The sequence below is a fragment of the Anser brachyrhynchus genome, assembly GCF_964034855.1.
Source record: "Anser brachyrhynchus genome assembly, chromosome: 15".
Taxonomy (NCBI): Eukaryota; Metazoa; Chordata; class Aves; order Anseriformes; family Anatidae; genus Anser; species Anser brachyrhynchus.
Genome location: NC_137733.1, coordinates 17,117,494 through 17,141,181, shown reverse-complemented (window position 1 = coordinate 17,141,181; position 23,688 = coordinate 17,117,494). Strand labels below are relative to the sequence as shown.

The 23,688-nt window shown below is 54.2% G+C and overlaps 1 protein-coding gene across 2 annotated transcripts in view; it reads right to left on the bottom strand.

Annotated features, from left to right (window-relative positions):
- PRKCB (protein kinase C beta) overlaps positions 1–23,688 on the bottom strand; it is a 119,554-nt gene that overhangs the window by 51,342 nt on the left and 44,524 nt on the right. For both annotated transcript variants that reach the window (XM_080557486.1, XM_080557485.1), the window contains exons 3-5: positions 21,283–21,365; positions 8,195–8,306; positions 7,203–7,331 (exon numbers count right to left, since the gene is read on the bottom strand). In XM_080557486.1, coding sequence (XP_080413612.1) covers positions 7,203–7,331; positions 8,195–8,306; positions 21,283–21,365 — 324 coding nt within the window. The remainder of the gene's footprint in view (positions 1–7,202; positions 7,332–8,194; positions 8,307–21,282; positions 21,366–23,688) is intronic.

Sequence of the window (23,688 nt, the reverse complement as noted above, 5' to 3'; positions counted from 1 at the left end):
AACCTGCTGAGAAGCAGCTGCCGCGGCCTCGGGCGAACATCGCGGGAGGTGCACGGCCCCACGCGGGGCCTCGCCAGCGCTGGGGGGGATGTGGGCGCAGGCACCGGCTGCCTGGGGAAAGCACCGCGGGCTGCGGACGGGAAGGGGCGTGCAGGGGCAGCCCATGGTGCCCCCACCTGCCCACGGCAGCGGCAGCGGCGCCCACGGCCACCTCCGCACACATCTGTGCAGGCACGCAGGGACACGGACGGCGGGGGTGTGCCTGGGCTGTGGCCCTGCTGACGCCGTGCGCACGCTGCTCGCCCCGCAGTGACACATCGCTGTGCCTCCAACGGCACGGGTGCAGCACGGGCAGACAAGCCTGATTTTTCACCCATTTCCCGTGCACATCGCACGAAGCTGCTCGGAGGGTGGCCTCTCCTGCGTGGTGGGCACCACAGCACGGGGGAGTCCTGGCCAGGGAAACACTCTGCTGCCCTGGGATGAGATGTCCCCGCATCGCCTCGTGCTGGGCTCTGCTGCCGGCTGCAGTGGTGGCAGGTGCAGGAGGGTGGCTCTGGGCTTGCATCACCGGGCAGGGGCACCCCAGCCGCTGGCAGCAAAGGGCTGCAGCTGGCCCAGCCACCTGCCTGCCCGCCGATAGCACCAGGTTCCCACGGGAAGGCAAAATTAATATGCCGGGTAAAGGAAGACCAGAAAGTTCTTTGCTAAATATGCAGTGCCATATGGGGGTTCACTTCTATGTGAAAAGGAGAAAAAAAAAAAGCCTACAACAAAACCCACTCCTACCCAGCTCTTAAAGACAACTTATACTGGCTGCCAAATCCTTTACCTTCATCTGTGAGTAAGCAGGGCCATTGGAACACTTTCAGTGCAGATCATTCTGCTTCCCACTGCACTCCAGGGAAAAAAACTTCTGAAAGCCCTCTCGTTGCACGAGGAGGTCAGAGTTTGGCAGCCCCACCACCTCACCGTGGCCTCAGCCAGCAACGTGCACAAAACTGCCAGCGGTGCCCCCATCTCACACCTCCTGGACAGGATTTTGGGGAAGGGGAAGGCTCTCGGGCAGACTTCCTACAGCACTGCACCTTCCTCCCTCCAGCGGCAGGCACCACCCCCGTCTGGGAGCAGCCACACTGCAGCGCGCACCTGGTGCTCAGATTAGCACCCTCGTGCATTAAAACATTTAATTAATGCTCCGCAGAGGAATATATTTGCACATGCTTATACAATAGAAAAGGCACAGGACTCATTATGGCCAAATCTTCCTGGGCTGGTGATTATTAATTAATACACTTCCAGCTCTTTTATCTAATCATGGCATAATTGGTTTCAGTTTTGGTCAATGTTTTACTTCATCAGCTCAGTAAACAGCAAGGCCCAGTCCAAGCAGCCTGTGCCAACCTTGCGGGCGCTGGCAAAACTTAGGGCAGCTTGGGAGCCCCAATACGGGCAGGAAAAGGAGGCCCCTTCCCTGGGGCAGGGGCCACGGACCATAGCAAGGGGACGTGGTGCTCCCGGCCCCACGTGCAGGGCACACAACCACCAACCCTTGCACTAGGACAGCGCGTGCTCTGCCTTAGCACGCACCCCGGCCGCAGTTACAGAGCACTGAACAATCCTCATCTCCCACTGGAGACAGGCACAGCAGGAGCGATGTACGAGCAGAGTCCTTCCTGCTGCTAATATCAAACAATTTCCATGACAAAGCTCTGTGCACCTTACTGCCTTACCGCCTCTGAGAAGTCTGAGCTGAGAAGCGCCAGATTTAATGGACTCTGAGCCCAGCAATGACTTAGCTTCGTATGCTCTCGCTTCTCCGTTTCCCAAACTCAAATATTCATGTCTCTTAATACGACAGACTCAAAATAATCTGCATTGAGAAGCTTTTCTATTATGGAAGCAAAAATGTGCAACGCCTTGATGACATTTTAATTTGCTACAATTTCCCACTTTATCCAGCAGTCTTTTCCTGCTAATAAGATACTTGATCAAAGCCCAGAACAGAACACAGACCGTGAATACACATTTGCTGTTGTCCAACATTAGCCAAATTATGCCCTGCCACACTCCATCACTCTGCCTTCCACATGAGGCACGACACAGACACACAGCACATCGCTCCTACCCGGCAGCGCCCTGCCGCCGCATCGCAGCAGATCGCGCGTGCCCGCGGGTGCGCACGGCATCCCGCGCGCTGGGCTCGGCGCTGCACTCGCGAGTCTCGTTGCCTGCAGCCCTGGCTGTGAGTTCGTGCCGCGTGTGGGGTCAGAGAACGGCGTAACCCGGCTGCAGTGCTGCCCTCCGAGCTGGCCAGCCCCCACCTGTGGGCACAGAGCAGCCGTGACCGGCCCCAGGGGATCCTCTTTGCATTTCAGGTGAAACAAGGAGTCCCAGCAACCCCTGAGAGCAGGCGGTAATGCTGACAAGTGTTTGTAGGCTTGCTGAGCATAACAGACCAGAGTCCTGAAGTGGCTGAGGTAAAATCTGCCCAAGTCAATGAAGCATTTTTAGGTGGCTTTTGAAGGGACTTGATTTGTTTTGGCAGTCTCACGAGTCTTGGAGGACTTCTAGGTACCCATACGCTTTGTTTACCAGGCCCAAAAAATCACTTTTATTTCATCAGGCAGCTCAAGCTAAATAACCCGGCCCACACTACCTACTTAGTATGACAAAGCCGTAAGTGTGAGTTTGCTGTGGTTTACGTGGTGGGTGAGAGAAACAGAGATCTTTTTGCCATTAAAGGAGAAGCAACCGAACAGAGCCCTCCTGGCGCTGGGTGCAGCAGGGCGGCTGCTGCCGTCCCCGCCACCTCCCGGCCCCCTCTGCTCCTCAGCAGCCACCGGTCGGCTCCTGCACGCTCCCAAGCTTCCAGCTGGAAAACCCCACCCAGCGTGTGACTGCCCTTCTGAAAGGGCGAGAGCCTCCAAAGACTATCACCAAGTTAGCGGTGCTGATGTCAGGAAGCCAAGGTGTTGAGGTTTATCTCCGGCAGCTCACCACTATAGCTCTGCACAGGGCTGTGTGCGCGGCGGCTGGCACGGGTTGGGTGCTTCGGAGGGTGCTCAGCTCAGCGGGACCCGGTCCTGCAGCTGCATGGCATGGCACTGGCTGCAAGGAGGCTTTGTCGCCACTAAAAATCATGCAGCCAGCAAGCAGACCTGCTAGCGCAATTTCTAGCCACTTGCTTGTGGTGTCCCAGCCTCATGTATCCGCTCCCTGCGTCCTGTTCTGCCAGCGCTGAAGGTAAGTTTCAGCTCCAGCCCGTCTAACTGCACAGGAGCGCTGGACGTCCAAACACGTTTCTCCTTCTGCTCAAATCCGTCTTGTCTAATTAGGCCTGGAGCCAAAGCCTGCCTCCTGCTAAGGCACCACGCAGGACGCCTCGCACAACTGACGCTGCTCTGTGCCGAGCACCAACCATGCCAAACGAGCGAGCTGAGCGTGGGGAGCCAGCTGGGCCCCCTGCACCGTGCGCAGCCCAAAGCAATGCTCAGCGTGACCCAGCTGGGTTGGCACCAGCCCACTCTGCTCCTTCCTGGCCCCACGCATGCCCCTGGGCTTGCAGTCACCGCCTGTGGACGTGGATGGTGCTCCCACAGCCCCCAGTGCTTCAGGAGAGAAGACAACACTCTCTAAGAGCATGTATGGAACTGCGTAGCTGGATGGGATGCAGGTTGGTTTGTGCCCTAATAACAAGGCCCCCAGACACCCGTCCCAGCACCAGCTGGGCAGACACGCACCAAGCCTGTGGCAACGGCGCAGAGCCACAGCCTTAGGAAGGTGCCATTTATTTGTGCAGGTACCTTGTTATGAGACAACACCATGCATTTTTAGACACTGGGAATACCAATAAATCCCGGTGCTTCAGAAACACCCTTGCAGCAGCAGACAATTGCACTCACAGGGCTTTGATTGCAGTGAGCAAAGCTGCACTCTTGGGTGCACCATTATACAGTTGCACGCAATGCACAGTGTAAGAGCCGTAAGGGGGCCGCTCCCCGGACACCAAGGAGCGATTAACACCACAACCTGGAGCTCCAAGGAGGGGCAGCTCCGGGCCCAGCCGAGCAGCCCCAGCCCAGCACCCGTTCCTGCGAGCATGGGGCTGGGTCTCTGCCACCAGCCTCTCACCCACGCCCTCAGGGCGGGCATCAGCCGGGGCCAGAGCTGCTCCTGATCACATCACTGCAGCTGGCACAAGTCAACTCCATCGAGAGCCAGCCAGGACCATTCTGTGCACGTTTCGTGGACCTGGAGCAATGTGCAGTTTCAGCTGCTGCCTTCTGATCTCCTGCCTCGCCCAACAGCCACTACCCAAACCTCACGGGAACCAACACAGCCGCTCTCTCCAGTCGTCCACCCCATAGCTTTGAGGTTCATCCCAGTTCTTTAGAGCTAAGAATATTGGAGCTTGGATTTTTCTTGTATTAGCATTTTTTTTTTTTTTTTACAATTTTAGTATCTACAGACCATGCTGTAGACAGGACTGTACCATGTCGAGTGCTATAAAGCAGCAAAATGAGAGCACAGCTCAACGAAACCACAGCCTACGTACAAGCCTGGAACTTGCGTCCCTGCAAAACATCCACTCCTTTCCCATGTCACGTTGAGGTTTGTGGTTAAAATTGCACCTTGCGGCAGCGAGTTTCACAGAGCACGTTCGTGTTATGTTTCAACATGTTTCCTTTCTTATTGATTTTCATTTTGTGAGATTAGGATCACGAGCACCCACTGTGCTGATAAGAGCAGCAGCGTCCTGTCTGCTGCCAGCGTGCAGAGGAGGTCTCAGAGGGAGGGAGAAACACTGCCTGGGGCAAACCATGGTCTTCAGAAAGGGGGTATGAGCAGATGCAGTTCTGCATATTGCTAGCTGACCAAACAAGTCATTTCAGATCAAACACCACATTTTGTTTAACCAAAAAGCTGCATTTTCCATCGAGAGGAAAAGGTGATCATTAGAAGAAAAAGAGTCAGAGAAAGAGGGAGAAAAGAAAAACAAGCTACCAAAAAGCATTTCGCAAATCCTGTCAAATTCAAATCAAGGAAAAAATAAAAGCATTTACTTCCTCAGCTCCAATGCCATGCCCATGCTGCCACCTGCAGGCACTTGCTCCTGCCCAGCTCACGCTGCCTGCTCGCTGCCACCACAGCCAAGCACCGAGGGACCTTTCACATCTCATGCTCCAGTTGCGATGCTCTGGGCCATGGGGGAGCTTAACAGATTTCTGGACAAGGGCCCTGCACACCCGACAGGATGGAGAAATCTTGCCCCAGCACCAGAATCTGCATTTTGCCATGCAGCCAGGTACACTGGCGCTTAGGCATCATCGAAAGCCCCTCAAAAACAGACGCCGGCCCTGCACTACCCCAACAGCTCAGCACGTTACGGCGTCCGGCACTGCCTCGTGAAGCAGCAGAAAGAAATTGCCCAGAAGAGAGGAGCTGGCAGCAGGGAGACCGTGTGCAGGGCTTGGAAATGCAGACAAATTTGTGAGGCTGGCAGCAGGGGGGGCTTTAGTTTTATTGTTTCAGTAAAGCGCTGGCTTCAAAGAAGCTGCTGCTCATGTCTGGTTCAGGGTTCAGCCCTCCGGGCTCGGCCAGCCGGGTGCCGGTGAGCTGCGGCTGTGCCCGTGCGGGGCCCAGGGGGACACTGGTGCCTCGGGAATGAGGCTTCATCCCCAGCAGCCACTGCCAAGGGACCGCAGCTGGTGGTGCCGCGCTGTCGCTCCCTGCCTGCCCCGAACCAGGATTTCTGCAGGACACGTGTAAAGGGCATCGCCCACCAGGAATCGGCTCCAGCAAAGCCCCCGGCTGGCTCAGCCCCATCTCCCCAGCGCCCCGTGCTGGGCTGCATCACCGGCGGAGCTGTGCTGCAACCATGCCCCAATTTTACAGGTTCTGGCCTCTCCCTGCCAAAAACACACCGCCACAAACCCAGAAATTATCTGCAGGCTCTGCCTCCTTGAAGCAAACAGCCGCTGGGGGAACGGAAATCTGTCGCCCTACTGGATGTGAGCCAAAGCAGGCGCCAGCAGCACAAACTGTGGTGCCCAGCTGCGGTCTGCACACACGTGGCTCCCAAATGCCAGGGCCACGTTTGCTTGGGTCTGGGTGGACATTTCCACCTCCCTCCGAATTCTGCAATGAAAAGCCCAAGGCCCTCACCTGCCTGGTCAGGTAGGAGGAAACTCAGCAGTGAGTGCACAAAGTCTCTCCACTCTCAAAGTGCTCCCACTCCTTCATTAGCTATGCAGCAGAGCTGGGGAGCACAGTACATTTTCCTTGCCTTTCTGGAAAAGCCAACAGATGACATGTTTTCACCAACACCTCCATAAAGGGCCAGAAATAAAACAGTCTTTCAAACCCAGCTGAAGAAAAGAAATTCCAGCTGCACAGAAAGGGCTGAGGGAGTTTCTGCCCTGCCTCCCGAGCCAAGGGAACACCACCTCGGTGTCTGGGAGCCTTCTGTGCTCGTGGGACTGGCAGCTCTGTATGCCCATCCACTCAGCCTGGGTGCACGAGAGGCTGGGTACAAGTCCTGCCTCGTCCCCTGGAGCAAGGTGCCTAGAGAGCAGTATTGGCGTAAAAGAAAGTCCCATGTTTCAATGAAGCTCTCCTTTAAGGGAAAAAATAATTTTCTTATGCAAGGCTGAGGTTGCTTCTGCCCCTGCCTAGTCATTCTCAGGCACCTCCAAGGGAACTGCTGCGCACCCCGCTCCTGCCTGCAGTCCCCAGCCTGTGGCTCCGGCCACACACATCCGAGGGCAGAGCCTGCAGGAGAGCAGCGGCACTCAGAGCTGCTCGCCGGGCACAGCCGGGGTGATGGCAGCAGGTACCAGCGAGGGGGTGGCCGCTGTGTCCCCCAGGAGCACGGCGCGGGGCAGCCTCTGGCCCAGCAGCAGCCGGGAGGACAGCGAGCACCTCGGGCATGGGCGGCACGCTGCGGCTTCCAGAGCCCTGAGCGCAGGCTGCAGGGCTTTAGCCAGGCAAAAACGCCATCCCAAATCCCCACCGAGAGGCCCAGACACCCTTAAGGGCATGGACAGATAATGGGAAACGGATGTTGGCTCTCACACGGGCAGCACAAAACAAACACCGCGCTTTTCCACGGGGCAGAGCGGAATGGAGGAGCTCCCAGCCCTCCCTCCCGGGACCTGAAAAGCCCGCGGGCAGGGCTCGTCCCCGTGCCACACACCCACCTACAACGGTTAGAACATCCTTCTCGATGTCGGCCCTGATGTATATCCGGCCCCGGCGCTCGGTGTGGTCCGTCCCACACAAGCTCGGGACGTTCATCACGCAGCGCTTGTGCACGTTCATCATGCAGGCTGCGGAGAGAAGGAAAGGTTTGCTCAGCACCTCCTGCCGTCCTGCCACAGCTCACAGGGGAGTTGGGGGTGGGCTGGGGGGAAGAACCCCTCTCCCTTTAAGTGAGGATGTTTGCGAGGGACTCGGGGACAAACACGCAGCAAATGGGCCTCCAAACCCAGCCGGAGACCTGGGACTCCAGCAGAGCACTGCACAGAGACGGGGCCCCACCAGCATCCCTGGATCTCGCCTACAGACTGCAGGGCTTTTAGCCCTTGCTCTAATTACTCAAGAATTTTACTGATTTATCAGACTTTTCTTCCATCCCACCCATGGTGCAATGCTGGGAATTCAGCTGGATTCACCAGGACTTGATGAAAGGCATCCAATACCCCCATGCCTTTACCTGTATATATATATATGTATATGTTAAACTAACTCAGTTCTACTTGGTAACATTTTAAGGTGATAATGAATACACTGTTCCCATAACAGTCAGCAAGCTTCTATATTTATGAGAAAACCAGCACATGGTGAGCACCAGAGTATGCTGTTCCCCGCAGACGGCGTAAGCATGTAAGCAGACGCTGTATATTCACAGTCATTTTAAATAGGAATGTACAAGATTGACTAGGGAAGTAACTAATCTCTCTCCCTATCCCCCCTCTTCCTCCATCCCCCATCTTCTCTCCGTGTAACTCCCCGGCTGCTCCTGTGCCTGAGGTCAGGCTTCTGCAGACCCAAGTGCTGGAGCGGGCTGGGTGCCCCTGCCCCTGCTCTCCGGGTGCCAGTGGCACCCCCAGACCCCGCCGCCAGGTGAGGCCCCCCCGCCGCTGGCTCTGCCTCCTCTGCTGCAACTACAGCCGCCAGTTACACCACTTACTGTCACATTTCATCCCCTGGTGAATGAGCCCGTACAGCAACGACCCGCAGTGGTCACAGAAGGTGGGGCTGGAATACGTGTGGATTTTAAACTTGTGTTTGCTCCGGGGATCCTAGGAGGAAAACAGAAGAAAAAGATTATAAACTCGCATCAAATACTGGCAGGGAACCTCCGTTCGCTGCGTTCTGCATGCCAGCTGGCTTCAGAGGTGCCGTTAATGGACTTCAGTCAGCAGCCACCGACTGATGTGGACCTTTTCCAACAGCCACCAAGATCCAGCGTTATTACTCTCTCTCTGTGTTGCTATAACAATGAAAAAGCAAGGCACTGGCTTGTTTAGGGATTTATTGTTTTTAAATAACTCGGTCTTAGCACAGCAAACACCAGGTGAAATTGGTATGTAGAGAACCAAGAGAAGGCCTGGACTCTACTCAAGATGCACGTCAACCCAGTGGGGTAAAGCAAGAAAAAACACCCGTGATGTCCACCTATACTAAGACTACCCAGTAAACTCCTTTGTGCCCTGGTGCCCACCCCTCCCCAGCACGCTTTGAGGGAATCGAGCAGCGTAAGGAACACTTCTAATATCTGGAGCTTTCTTAAAGCCAACTGCCGATGCTCCTGCAGCGCTGCATGCCAAGCCAGGAGCGCCTGGTTTACTGCAGTCACTTTGCAGTCTTGTGCAGCCTTGCAAGCAGGGCCCTGCTTTCAGGGAGCCCTCAGCACCAGGATGCCCTTTCCTGGGCTCTGTGAGCAGCACGTCCTCGCCCTGCCAGCACCAGCTCCCGCGGTGACCCTGGTGCCTCGGCGGGGGTCCGGCCCCAAGGCCCCCCCGGCCTCCTGCTGCTCTGCCAGCAGGGGGGCCCGGCAGCCAGGAGGCTCTCAGCAAGACCCCCCTAACCTGAGGGGGGTCACGTTCAAAAACCTCTCTCCTCAGGCTCCGCGAGCAGAGCTGAAGCAAGGGCAAGACCACGGCAAGTGCCGGCTGGCTTAATTTCATCTCAGGTTAATTGTTTAGAGGTTAGGGATGAGGCACGGCTCCTGGCTCAGTCATTTGAGCTGACTGGCTTTCTAATGGCCTGGAAAGGTGCCCAGGCATGAGGAAAGTCACCTCTTCGGGACACTATAGGCTAAGTAAATAAATAAAGAGCGGAGTCAGAGCCTAGCATGACATAGCTGCCAGCACAGTACCTTCCCCTTAAATTAATTTTCCTACCACTCTTGCACTGAAGCTTTCAGCTGCATTAACCACTAATATTCTCTATTCTTTCTCAGTGTCACAGATAACTTGAGCGATACCAGAAAGACGGACAAGTAATTGAGCTTCATTTAATTCAGCCTGTTAAGTGCAAGGGATTAGGTACAAGCTGCAGCAAATTTATGTCACTCGAAGCTGGAAATCTCTCACGTTTTACCTGAAGCAAGCCTCTTGTTGATACCGAATGCAAGACGCCTCCTCCCAGCAGCTCACCTGTCAGCTGTGTGACAGGAGGCCTGAGAAGGGGGTTCACAATTCACCCGTCTCCTGACAACCCCCAGCTACCAAAAAGACAGTTTGGTGAGTAACAGCGTACCTTCAAGAGCCTTTTACATTCCCCAGAGATGCAAGTGAGCACAGATAACCTAAGTCTTGATGTTAGGGCTACCCCTGGGTCCGAGCAGCCCCAGCTGGGGGGCACCGGCCGACCACCCCCCGCCCTCACGGCACCGGGCCGATGCCAGCAGGACCCGGGCACCTCGAGCACGAGCCACGGGCCCGCCAAACCCCAGCGTGTGGCACGGGGAGGAATCGCCCCCGAGCGCTCCAATTTCTGAGCTCCCTTCTTTATAGAGATATTCCTGTTTAGGCAAATGAAAGCTTTAGTCATTCATAAAAAACACAAGCTTAATGCAAAGCGAGACAGTTTCCACCTCATGCAAACGATTTTAAATTCCCCCTGGAACTGGGAGTTTCAAAGAAGTCAGAGAGAGACAATCCAGGCACGCAGCGAGCAGTGCTTCAGCGGCACGACGTGCTGCCGTGGAACAGCCGCAGCGTCTCCAAACAGCCCCCAGCGTCCCGAGGCTGCGGGGCAGGGATCCTCCGCTCGGAGGATGCCAGGTCCATCACTGGGGCGTTTGGGGCTTCACCGGCTGCTGCCCACCCCCGAGGGGCTGGTTTGCAGAGACCTGGCAGCTGGAGGCAGCCGAGGGCTGGAGCCCAGCAGGGCACGAGGGTGACGGAGGAACGGGCTCGGGGAAGGTACGGCTGCTCCCTGAGCACAAGGGAGCAGGAGGGACCTGCCTCACCCTCAGTGGTGTGTTGGAACGTGCCAGAACGCAGAAATTCTGGGTATCATTTTCGAACAAGGCTGAAGTCTTTACACAAAGAGCCTATTTTTGTACCGCAGAGACAGAGATGACGAGATCACTGCGTATGCAGATGCTGAGAGACTTAAAACAAGAACAGTTAAAATGAAGTTTGCCAAGAAAAGAAAATCTGCTCCTCCTTCACTCCTACCAGAGCAGCACGGTCCCCAAAGAACAGGACAGAAAAAGCTTTCTTTGGAGCGGAATTAGAAAATGCCATTAAGAGTGTTTTACTGCACCGAGAAGCTCTGACCTTTCTCATCAGCACTGCCACAGATCTGTCATCCTCCGCGTGGAGAGATGCCTGCATGTCCCGAGGACGGGAGCTGAAATGAGCAGGTCAGCACGTGCGCCAGGGAACAAGAGGAGCAGCTGCTGGCTCTGAGCGGTACCGGCAGGTCCCTACCCATCGGAGAGGCTCCTGCTTCTCGGCTCGACAGCAGGCTTCTGGTGTGCAACGAGCTACTGCAGAACTGCAGCTCTGACTTGCAGAGATCTCAGTCGTCGCCTCTGCCTTTCGTCAGGGTCATGCCCACCACCGAGCCCGCTGGATGACTGCCTCGGTGCGAGACGTGCCTTCCCGCGGGGGCTGCTGCAGGAGCCGCTGCTCTCCACTGGCGTGCAGCCGGCAGCTGGGAGCAGCGACCAGGCTGACGATTCACCCGCAGCTCCTGGCAGGCAGGTACCGGTGGCTCTTTGTCAGGACAGCATCGCAGCAGAGGCCCAGCACCAGGGCACGAACAGGGCGCGAGCAGAGCACCTTTGTCATACCCAGAACTGCAAACACTGCACTGGATGCTGTTTGGGCTTTTATTTACTTCTGCAGTAAATTCAGCTTTGCCTGGCTAAGAGGAGACGTAGCTCAGGAAATGCCTTTGCCTTCAACAGGGGGAAGGTGAGAGGTGGGGGGGGGACCAGAGCCTTCCTTGGGCCCAGAAGCCTGAGCCATAAAATATTTTAAAAACGTACCCAGCTCACTCGGGTTCATCTTTAAAATAAGTCACACATGAAGGGCACTTAAGTTTCTTTGCTTTCCTCATGATGATAAAAAATATAAATAATAAAAATCCCCAGCTCCCGTGGCTTTCTCCCCCACCACGGCACCATTTGTCCTTCAGCAGCGCGCAGCCATCTCCTCTCCTCGGGGATGCAGGCATCCAGGCTGAGGATGGTGATGCTATTTTAATCCTTTGTACTGACAAAATTTGCTGGACTCTACAGAACAGCCACTGAGGTTTGCTCCAAAATTATGTGCCCCTGCTTTCCATATCTTATTGCAGAGAAAGCCGTAAATTATCTCTTCTGAAGAAGAATTAACGCAGCTCATGTGAAGAGACTATTTTCAAGTGAATTTCATAGCAATTTAGGCAGCTTAATAGCAGAGCGCGTACAACACGGTGACAGCTTGCTGTCTGCACCTAATGAATCCCAACCCGCGGACATTAAATCAAAAACCTTGCACTTTGCTCCCACATTTCCCCCAGGGAAAGTCCCCCGTGGTACATAACGAGCAACTCACAGCAGAGGCACGGGAGCGACCTAACAGTGACTCTGAAGGTGACACTGGAGAGCAAAGCCTGCGCTCCCTCCAGGGAGGATAACTGTTTGTGAGGCATCGGGAACACTAACGAGAAAGCTCCAGGAGCATCCTCCTCCTGCACGCGTTCTTGCTGGCGAAACCCAGATGCAGCTGGGGGGCAACAAACTGAAGACAACTGCGGCCACCCCGATGGGGACCGGCGCTTCTGGCGAGGACGGGCTGTGCACAGCGCAGCTCTGCGCCTGCCTGCACCCAGGCTCCGTGTCCCAGCCCTGCAGCCGCCCAGCCCCAGCCTCCAGCTCTCTTGCTTTTCCACCCTTCGCAGCACCGCAGCCGGACCAGGCCTCGGCACTGGAGGGCCGGGGGCTCGGCTGCGCAGGCACGGCCACGAGCATCGCAGCTGGCGCTGCTTCAGTGTCAAACACACGGCCGCAGGTAAAACCTGCCTTTGGCAGCTTTCCTTGGCAGCTTCCAGCAACTTAATACATTTTTATTGACAAAAGATCTCATCTGCTAGTCAGACAACCACAAAGGGACACAGATGACAGTTACTCTTCTCTTGCTGCTGCCAACACTGAATAAAATACACTCCGCTTACTGAGCAGCAAAAAGACAAACTCTGCTTTTTTTCCCCAAGCAGCACGAGCATCTCAACATTATTTAAAAATGTTTATTATCGTTCACATGGTGTGAGAGCCACTGTTCCTGTTTAAGCTAGCTGCATGGAGCAGGCTCCCCCAGCCCTGTCTGCACGGGCTGCAGCCTGGAGGCTGCCCGAGGGCACTGGGAGGCCTCCGAACTGCCCCAGCCCGCCGGACACGCTGTTGCTGGATGCCCCTCACCAATGCTGCTCAGGCGGGCACGTGTGGCACCACCCCCTTCTGCCCCCCAGATCGTTTTGCTCTGCACGCACCAAGCCAGGAGGTCTCTGGGGCTGCAGGCTGGGCGCAGACCCAACCTCAGTCTCCCACCCAGTCATTTAACGGGAGGCTGCAATCTTAACAGACGTAACTAGACACACACACAGCTCCCCGAGGAAACGAGAGAAGAGCTTTTCAAATTGCAGGGCTGAAGACAAGTGCAAACTGGCAGGCGAACGAACTCGGCTCTGGCGGAGCCAGGGAAGCACCAGAAGGTGCCGGGAGGGAGCAGCGCCGATACATCTTCATCCCACAGGAACTGTCACCGGCCGTCTGCGCCCGCAGCGCCTGCAGGAGGAGCCAGCATGTGCCCTCGCACGAGGGGCAGATGGCACCCGCCGAGAGCTGGAGAAGTTAATTAGCACGACGAAAGCGAGCAGCAAGTTGCGGCGAGGCGCTGCCGTCCTGCACGGAGGGGCTGGCTGCAGCCCCCGCCCCTGGGCGCAGCCCGGAGAGCAGAAACCTGAAGGAGCTGCTGGTTCTCGGGCAGCACAGGCGGCGTCTGCTTCTGCTGCCGCTGAGAGCTCGCTGCTAATTGTTGCCATCACACGTTTACCCAGATGCTCCAGAGAATAACGCAAGCTTTGGCAAGCAGAGGAACATCCCCTGCCCCTGCTACAAGTGTTGGCGCGGCAGCTGGTGATGGGAAGCACAAAGGGACGGGCGTATGCAGGACAAGGAGCACCCACCGACACTGATTCTAGAAGCACCAGTAGGGCCACAGCTCTAGCATTCCCCATGAAGCTTCTCTCTTCTTCTAAAAGTAAATGACAGTATGTTTTTCAGTACACACACACACAATTCTGGGTCTTTTCACGAAAGGAGGAGTCCCAGGCAAAAATGAAATTGTTCTGCCTCCAGCAAGCAGAGAGTGTGGACAGGCCACGGGCGCCGCACCAACAGCACTGCAGATATCCTATCCTAAAGCTGCAAGTGCTGGAAAAATTAAAAGCAAAATCAAAATGAAGCTACAGTGGCCTGTTATCTTCCTGGAGCAACTCGGATATTTATTAATGCATCTTGATTAGATGACCTTTAACAGGATAATGCAAAGGAGGTCATTTTCATGATTATTTTGTCTACAATTTAAATAATTATGCATTCTACTAATAGCTCTGACTATAATTAGGTTTGCCAACTGCATTACATTATACATGCCTGATTTCAGCTCCTGAAGACCTTGCCATATTTCAGAAAACTTCAGCTTGAATGGGCATGCTAACTCTGCCTCCTGCAAACAGGAGAACACAGGAGTGTCAGAGCTTGTAATAAAGAACAGCACAGCTTAATACGTTTGTGTTAATAAGGGTTTCAACCACATTAACATGAGAACTATGGCAAAGCTAAAACCTTCGGCAGGAATGCAAGGCAGGCAGCAGTTTGAGCACAGTGCAGCATGGGCACAGCGTGTGGCTGTAAGCAGCAGCACCCCAAAGCCCAACACAGGGCACATTTGGACTGAATTAGAGAAGTAAATGGCAAAAACACCACTGGCTTCAGCTAGTCAGCTGCATAACAAACGTACTGTCCTCAGCAATGTTGATGGCCAAAACACAGACCCACTGGAACATCTCCAGACATCAAAAGCAAAAAAATCCTGCTGTGACTTAGGACCAATCTAGCATGAAAACAGCCCCAGCAGCTTCAGTACCAGCATTTGTATCTAGAGCTTCAGTCTCCATTGTGAGAAGCTTTTTTTTTTTTTTTCTTTTACTTAAAAGCCCTATCATCTCTGTATAATTAGTCCTCCTCTCCTGGGTGGAAGACTCATACTCTGTAGGCTTTGCAAGGTTAAACACATGCACGTTCCTCCAGGAGGTTCAAACACAACCAGATCAAAGAGAAAACTGCTCCAAAGCAGGACTAGTCAATGATAACAGAAAGACTTTGACATTTCACCGCTCTCCAGTTTTGTTACGCTCTGAAAAGTGGAAAATGTCAGCCTCCTCCCAGGGCCATATGCCTGAGACATGCACAAGCCACTGTCACATAAAACACTTCAGCACGTACTTTGCTTTGAACAGACAATAGTTTTAAGTAACTAATATCACCCAGCTGCTTAGAATTAAGCATCCACATGTACCACAAGTACTTCACAGGATGCAAAATGTGGTGGTTTTTTTTTTTCATTGATCCTGAAGTAACTATGAAGTACTAAAAGATACAGAGATCAAGCAGAAAAGTTAGAAATTTTTAAAATATATTTTTCCATGGGTTCTATGGCCAGTATACCAGAATACAGCAGCTCTGGGGATGAGAACCAGCAGCCAAGCTGGGCTTACAAGCCCCAGACCAGCCAGGACCTGGCTGAAACTGCTGCATCCCATGTCTGCAGCTCCCGACAGCACAGCCCGTGTCAGCGGCTGCTCCGCGCAGACCCTGCGGATGCTGAGCACGGGGATGCCATCTCGGGGAGAGGATCTCTTCTCTCGCCAGCTCAGCAAAATCACATGGCCCACTGTGATGAAGAACATACTGTAAGGTTTAAACAAATGCAATAAATTAAACTCATTTTTTCTGCAAGATTTAATTGGATATTAGTATTTGTGAAAGGAATGACAGTTACCAGATTGCTCCACAGACCAAAAAAACATAGCTAAAATTGTTACAACCTAGATTCTATCAGTGTTTGACATAATTACAGGTCGCTCTAGACTCATGCCATGGTTATTAGCGACAACAGAGCAGAGGAAAACTCAAGCTTCGCATTAGTTCAGAAGGAAGCCCTGTCCCCAGTTGATTCCCAATGTAGACAAGGCACTGTTATTTGCCAAAGCAGTTTTCTGTCTCCTGATTCAAAGCTTCTTAAGGATTAAATTGCTGCAAGAAGCCTGATTGCCAGTGCAGAAGGAATAAAGTTTGCCCTGCATGCATCCCCCCGTTAAATCCCACCTGACAGCCATCCAGGAGTACAAAACAGAAGATCTCCCAGAGTTTCACAAAATAACATCCAGGTACAAAAGGGCCATTTTTGCTCCCTATTTTAAGTCTCGAGCATCTGCATTCCTCTCTCCATTTTTGGAAATAATGTATTAAAATGAACTAACACCAGCTGGGCAGCCTTTACATGTCCGCTTGAGGAGCCACAGTGGCAACACTTGCCGAGCAACAACGGCAAGCTATAGGTAATTTGATCCGGGGCACGTCCTGGTGCCAAGTGGCACCTCTAAAAATGTGACAGTTTAGATTTAAGTTAGACCTTTCCCTTTCCAGGCAGAGGCTACCCACAGTTAACCCACAGTTGGACGTGGAGGCAAACTGCTGGTAATCAACCGGCCAAGGGGGCTGCACACTGGGACCGGGACCAGGCTGTCAGATGCTCCTCGTTTCTCCTTGTTCCCTCCAGCTTGGGCAGGGCTGGTGGGGAGAAAGCGTGACATCAACCCCCAGCCAAAACCGCAAAGAAATGGGCAAAACATCTCCCCGGCACCTGCTGCCTTCGCTGCCTGCTGTGAGCTGCTGTCCAGATGATGAGCGAGGACGAGGAAGCGGTGCCTGGGTGGGCAGGCTGCCCGGCTCCCGCGCACGGCTCAGGAGGTGGCATCTGGCTCGCAGCTCTCCCACTGCCAAACCCCATTTTCCTTGAACAAGGTTAAGTGGTTTCAGCATTTCAGGATCCTTCGTTCCGTCTCCCTCTGCTGCAGTCGCGTTTGCTGGCACCTTTCTGCCACTTTGGCACCACGTCAGGAAGTTTTCAGCTCTGCCACCTGTGAGCCCCGCGCAGCGCCCCGGGGCCGGGGCTGCAGCAGGGGCAAGGGGCCAGCACCTGGGGGGCAGCGTGCGGCTCCCCAGCAACCCCAGCCACTCGTTCGTGCGGCCTGGCGCTTATTTGCAGCTCCCAGAACTCAAGCAAACAGACCTCAAAAGTCAGCACCCAGAGCCAGACGGGCTTTAGCTTTATGCTTAGCAGGAGAAAAGCAAGCAGGCCCCCTCTGGCGCCAGCCAGAACACAGGCCCATGCTCTGCATTGGTGCTCCAGGCATGTCCAGGCCAGCGGGAGCAAAGAGCTGCTGCTGGGGTCCTGCCCTGAGCCCCGGCCAACCCCACGTCGTGCTCAGCACCCAGCCTCAGCCGCTGCAGCCCCCCACTCCTTGCGCAGAGCAGCCGGCACCTGCCGCTGCAGGCAGACGGGACGGGAGCCTCCAGGCTCTGCTCAAGCAGCATCTCCTCCTCCAGCTACAGCAGCCTCATAAATTTCATCTCTGCACACACAAATATCTAAATATATACCTAAATGTATATATTTTTAGATATATGACATACATCTCATAGCCTGAGCCAGGTCTGCAGGCTACAAGTGGGTCTTGCTGCCGTTTTCTTTATGAGTTGTAGATGACAGAGTAAAGGAGAGAAAGTGCCCGCGTTAGAGCTCAGCCGACAGCTGGAAGGAATCTCACAGCGTGACACTACTTAGCAGTGAAGGGCACTGCAAAGCCTCCACTGTGCTGGCTGCTCACGAGCGGCCCTGGGCACCCTGCACTTCTCCGCAAGCACAGGGTGGCAGCAGGGGGACCACTGGTGGCAGCAGCTCTGCTGCCTGACCTGCGTGCTGAATTCTGGCACACGAGTGTGCATACAGAAGAGCACATTCCTGTGCTAGGATGGAAAGGTTTTCCCTCATTTATTAACAGACTTCTAAGAAGGTAAAGTCTAAAGACCACAATGTAAAAAGGAGCAGGGTGTCAAGGGCAGAAGGCTGGGCTATGCTTCCCCCAGCAGCCGGGGGATGTTCCTGCCCCCCTACCCGAGCACAGAGCACCAGGACAGGTAGGTGCCCGGGGAACCCGTGGGCTGGGCCACCCCACACAGTCGGAGCAGGCAGAAAAGCTTCCCAGTGCCCCTTGGCCCCGACACCGAGACCCTGGGGCAGGCGAAGCAGAGGGGGACCATTTGCACTGGTTTTTAGCCACATAAATTCAGTGCTATTTCCATGACAAGCATCAGAACCCAGGCTCCAGAGGCGGCGGGTGCCTCTGGGGGTGACTCAGAGCCCCCGGGGCCGGCTGCGCTCACGCCCCCCCAGCCTCCCGGCAGCACAGGAAGCCCGGTGGGTGAGCAGAGACCTCCCTGTGCAAGGAAGGAAGACCTCGCCCCCTCTTCGTCACCACGGGCTTAATTGCAGTGTGCTGCAGAGAAATTGCACGCTGCAAAGCCCGTCACAGCACTGCCACGGCTCGGGCCAGGGGCACGTCTGCCACCGGGGCCAGGAATAATGCTGCGGCGTGCCCCGAGCTCAGCATGGTCAGATGGGGCACAGCGGCCGGTACGGACCCTGCTCCTCATACAGAAGTGCCATGGAGCAGCAGTCCTCAAGATCAGAGCATTTGGGGATACACTAGTCTCCCTTAGGTTAGCATCTCTACCGCATCTCCTTTTCCCCTCCACTAACCGATTTGTAAGGTTCAATAGCTACCAATACGCTGCAATTAGCAGCAGTCCCTGCGGAGCTGAAAGCCTTCCGTGAGAAAAGCAATAGCCATATGCAAAGTGCCGGGGGGGGGATTTAAAAAAACAACACAGAGTACCCTGACTAATTGTCTGGTGGGAACTGAAAATAAAAGTGGGCTTATCAAAGTGCGCACGAGTCCCACCGTGCAGCCCAGGAGAGCAGCGAGCACCACGTCCCAGCAGGACAGCGCAGCCTCTGGCAGAGTTTCTGCATGAGGAGAGCTGAGCTAACGGCCGCTCCAAGAGATGTTGTAAGAGAAGGGCTTGCTACACACGGGCTTAATGCCCTGCATACTTCGAAGCATGCTCCTGACCGCCCTTAACCAAGAAGCCTCAGAGCAGTGCTCCCAGCACCCTGCTCCCAGCACCCAGCTTCCAGCCCGGAGAACTGGGAGGCAGCAAGCAGGGCAGCTTCCCTGCCCTCAGCCCTGGAAACACCCAGGAGCTTCATTTGCCTCTTACTTCTTTGACAGCATTGACACCACCGCTCTGCCGAGCATCCTCCCTGGGAGCGAGGAGCACTGTCAGGAAGGCTTCAGCACACTGGAGGGCACTGTGCTGTGCAGCCTGAGGCTGAGGAGCTGTGAGCAAACACGCCCCAAGAAATCTGTGAAATTCAAGCTGGGACTCGACTATGAGCCTTAAGAGGGATTAAAGCAAGATGCATTACCAGAAAGCACACACTCCCTTACTGTCACCCGGCTGCGTGCTCTGTGCTGCCACGGAGCCAGCTGCTCGCACACGAGAGCCCTTGCGAAGCATTCAGAGGTGTGCTTCCAGTCCAGCTCCTGACCCCCACGTGGTGATGCAGAAATGCAGTCTGACCTGAAAGACTGTGCACATGGACCAGGCTGGGCATTGAGATAAAGTCACTGCTCTGCTGGAGGCAGAGCGAGCAGCTTCCAGAGCAGTGCTGGGGCCTGGGGGCGTCAGGCACCAGCCCACCCATCGCTGCTGCCAGGGTCCCTGATGCCAGCTCCGTGAGGGAGCTGCCCTGCTGGTTCTTTGGGACCAAAGCCCAGCCGGATTGCTCCAAACCCAGTAAACTCATACAGGAGGAGAAATCAGGCAGAATGGGGAGACAGTAAGCCTGGGTTCTGGTTTGGCTGGAAAAGTAAAGCAGTTCAGGCAAAGGATCCCAGACCACCTTGACTGACACTCAGCCTTCTCCGTGCCCCCCCAGACTCTATCCCACCGGCACGAACAGTCTCTGTCTCCCCTGCAGACATCTCCTGTGGGCCAGGGAAGAGCCTCAAGTCCAGGGCCAGGCAGTACATGTCCCAGCTTCAAACACCCCCAGACCCACAGCACTTGCCCTGCGCCCTGCCCAGGTCTGCCCCTCTCCGCCAGCCGGGCGAGTGGCACTTCCCCAGATCCCAGCACCAGCCCCTTTCCGGGCAAAGGCGACTGACAACGTGTGTGTAGCCCCCACCTTCAGCTGTGTGCTGCACTTCCTGCTCCCACTGGTTCTATTTTTAAGGGTGAGAGTTCTGGTGCACTGTAGTTTCCCCAATTCAATCTCTTTTCTCCTAGCAGTTCCCCAAATTAGCCAGTTTCCACGGTAAAACACACAAACTGCCAGACAGACCTGAAACGCGCTGGCAGAGCCATTCAGAGAGGTTTGAGTGAGCTCTGCTTTGCTACTCCAGCTCTGTCACTCGCCCCCGAAAGCACTGGGATCCACCAGAAAATTACACCCTTGTGAAAATAAGGATGGGGACATAAAGTCAGCTGGCTTGGGAGGGGGCGAGGGGGGGTGTTCTGCATTTTTGGTCGTGTTTGCTTTATGTATTTTGTTTAAAGGAACATCACTATTGCTTTCTGAAAGTCACATCTAAACTGGTATTATCCAGTATTTTTTTTTTGTCCTTGATGATGCTGCCTTGTGAGTTTTGTGTTTTCTGTCTGAGGGAGTCAGAGCCTAGGAGGCAACACCCACCATGCAAATCACAAGCAAGCACGACATGTGTCTTCAGGTTTTTTCCTGAGAAGACCAACAAACATATGTACTGGCTTAATTAAACCTGCAAGATGATACGAAACAGAGTCTTGAAAAAGCGATGCCTGCTCTTCCTGATAAGGGCCCCAGGTTGGCACCGGGGAACCTGCACGCGAGCAGCTGAGAGCCGCGGGAAGCGGTAACGCTGAGCAAACGCAGGGCAGTGCAGAACCGACACCTAAACAATGATGCGGGGCAGTGATGCCTTCAAAAAAAGTAATGAGCTGAGGAGGAACAAGGACAGGCATATATCCTGAGGCTAACTCCAGTCTAGTAAGCATCTTTTAACTCCAACACAGTAAGCACCTTTTAAATGACAGCTAATTCTTCCAGGTATACCGCTTATGACAAAAGGAATTGATCAAGCCAAGCCTTGCCAGAAGAGAGAGCATTCTTCAGCTCAGGGCACATTGGCTAAAGTCATCCACGGGAAGATTAATACGTCTTTTTAGTGGTCAGTGCTTTGTGCACGTTAATTAACCTGAAACATAAAAAATAGTTCACGTGGCAGCCCCTCGATGGGAAAGCTGAGGCTGTGACTCAGGGGAGATGGGGTAAGGCTATCGGCTGTTGTCCCAGACTGAAACGTCTCTGGATTCCTGCACATTCTCCCTGAGCTGCTGAGAGCAAGTTATTGGGGGATTTGAAAATATTTTGAGTGTCTCAAAATATACAGGAGCCCACACAGCTATGATAACAATGAATTAGAGGTGCACGTGAAATAGCGTCACAGAAGTGTCGTCAGCCACGAAAGCCGGAGGAATGCCTTCTGCAAAGTGCTGTGAAACAAAGCGACCCAAACACCACTCGTGGCACTGGGCTGGTTACTTACATCAGAGGCAGGGCCCTTATCAGCGCCGGGGCACGAGAAGGTAACGAACTCATGGCACCGCTTGTGCACGACGAAGCAGCAAACTGCAGAGAGAAGACAGAGACAGCATCAGAGGCGCGTTGAGATTTTGCACCACATGAATCCAGAACTAAAAAAATAAGAAGCACTTAGGTTGATCTATGAGAAGAGGCATCTAGGACTCTAGGCAGTTGGGTTTTTTTTAAGATTTAAAATTCTGCTACAGATTTCTTTATCGACTACTGTCAACTGGACCAGGCATTTCAGTAAAACTAAGCAGAAGCAAAATGTTGAAGAAACATCAGAGAAGGGCTGGGAACCCTTACATTCACTTTGAGCTCATTGTCACTTGCTGAAAGCACGCTGAGGTCACCCCCATGTATGAGAAGAGGGAGTAACTGGCATACGTGGATATCTGAGCTGAAAAGTTCATGTGTCCAAAAATGGAAGCCTGTACCGACGAGAACAGGTGGGCAATTTTCCTCCCACAGCTCTGCTTTTCTTTAGTAACTCCACAGCCTCCATTTGCCAGACCAGAAGACACGTACTTCTCCCTCTTCTCCCTCCTCACGCACGCACGTAGATGACAAAGTCAATCTTCTGGGAGCGGCGCAGTAAATTAATCCCAACGTGCCATCACCCAGACTTTCAAGCATGAGTATCCGGAGCTAAATCCACATCCCTTAAACCAGCAAACCCTGACAGCACACACTAATCTGAAGCCGCCGGCAGTGTTTTGCAGTCTGTGCAGCCAACGCTCTGTACTTAAAGGCCAATTTCCCCCCACGCCACGTGCACACCTTACTTGCAGCGACAGCCACCGCTGCGGGCAGCGCCGCTCGCAGGAGCCGGTCCCAGCCCTGGGGACTGCTGGTTTTCCTAGCAGAGCCGAGCCGTGCCGGGCTGTGCTTTGTGTGAGGGAAACCTGGGCACTGAGCTCAGCTGTGTCTCAGGGCTCTCTTGCTGCTACATCCTTTTCCCACGGGCCGTAGTTGTGCCAAAAGCAAGAGCAACAACAGACGAGCTGCGCTGGCTGAGGGGGTTCTGAGAAACTGAGCACGAAAAGCAAATGGAGGCGCACCTAAACGAAACAGGTCTCAATTGCATCCACATAGGATTGTTCTTAAGGAACGAGGAGAAACCAAGTGATGTTTCCCATTAAACTCACAATCCCCTTATCGAGTCCTGCTACATACAGTTTTAAATTCATTTTCCTTTTCACATTTTTCATTATGAAAAGAACAAACACAGAAGGTTGGAGAGGCACAGCAGCTGCCAGGAACTCTTTCCTCACAGGACCTCTCACTTGCTTTTCTGAGTCTAACAAATAAACATTTCTTGAAAACATTGTTCACCATTTCTGTCATTTGTATACGCAGACAGAAGCATCTGGGAAGCAGGAAGGAAGAAATTAGAACTCTATTAGCAAAGATTTGTCCTGAAGTGTGTGTATAAACTCAATAAGCCTCCCCGACACGCCGGAGCGCGGGCACTGTCGGGAGTTGCACACCGATGCTGCAGGAGGTTCCCAGCAGAGATGGGGTAATTTGGCTGGGCTGAAGAAGCAAGCTTACCAGGCTGGCCTGCCGAATGCCATTCCTCAGTGCCACATAAAATAGGCTGGTGAATGCAAACCTGACCCTCAAGAGTAGGTAAAAAAAAGAAAAGCGAGTCCTTCGGAGCTCCACCTTCCCCAGCACCTAAGCAGCTTTCGCACTTCGGGGACAGCAATGTTTGCTCCTGCCTCAGGAAAATAACCTGCCTGCCTTTGGGGGTGGCCGTGGCTGGAGGAGGAAAGGAGCAGCTGTGTGCGTGCTGGCCCTGCCTTCGGGGCTCTGAGCAGCGCTGCCCTGCCCTGTGCCCTGCGCCCTGCCCGCAGCCAGCCCCGCTCTGCCCCCAGGGCCCCCGGGAGAAGCAACCTCGCGCCTCTTCCACCACGGCAAGCTGCTGGGCATTGCAACAGGTTTTCTTGCCACACTCCTTCCATCGGCTAACCACTCCTTCCTTTTCTCAACCGCCCCACGTAACGCGGTGCACAGGCAGTTTGCTGAGCTAACCCCGGGCAGCTCTGTGGAAAGCCCTCGTGAACAACAGGAGCACCACCCCGAGCACAAAGCTCACCCCACCTAAACCAGCGCTGCACGCGGTGACAAATTTCCTGCAATTCAGTACTGTGCTGAAGCAAGTGCCCTCCCCAGACGCTGCCACCAGCAGCGCTGAGCACACGAGGTACACGGGGACCAAAGCAAGGTTTGCTCCTGCCCTCGTAAGAGCGGGCTAGAGGAGAGCTTCACCAAATTAGTTATTTCTGTGTATATTCTGTTTTACTTTTCACACACACCTCCCCTGAATAGGGAGAGGGCAGGCTGTCACTTTGACTTCAGTTTA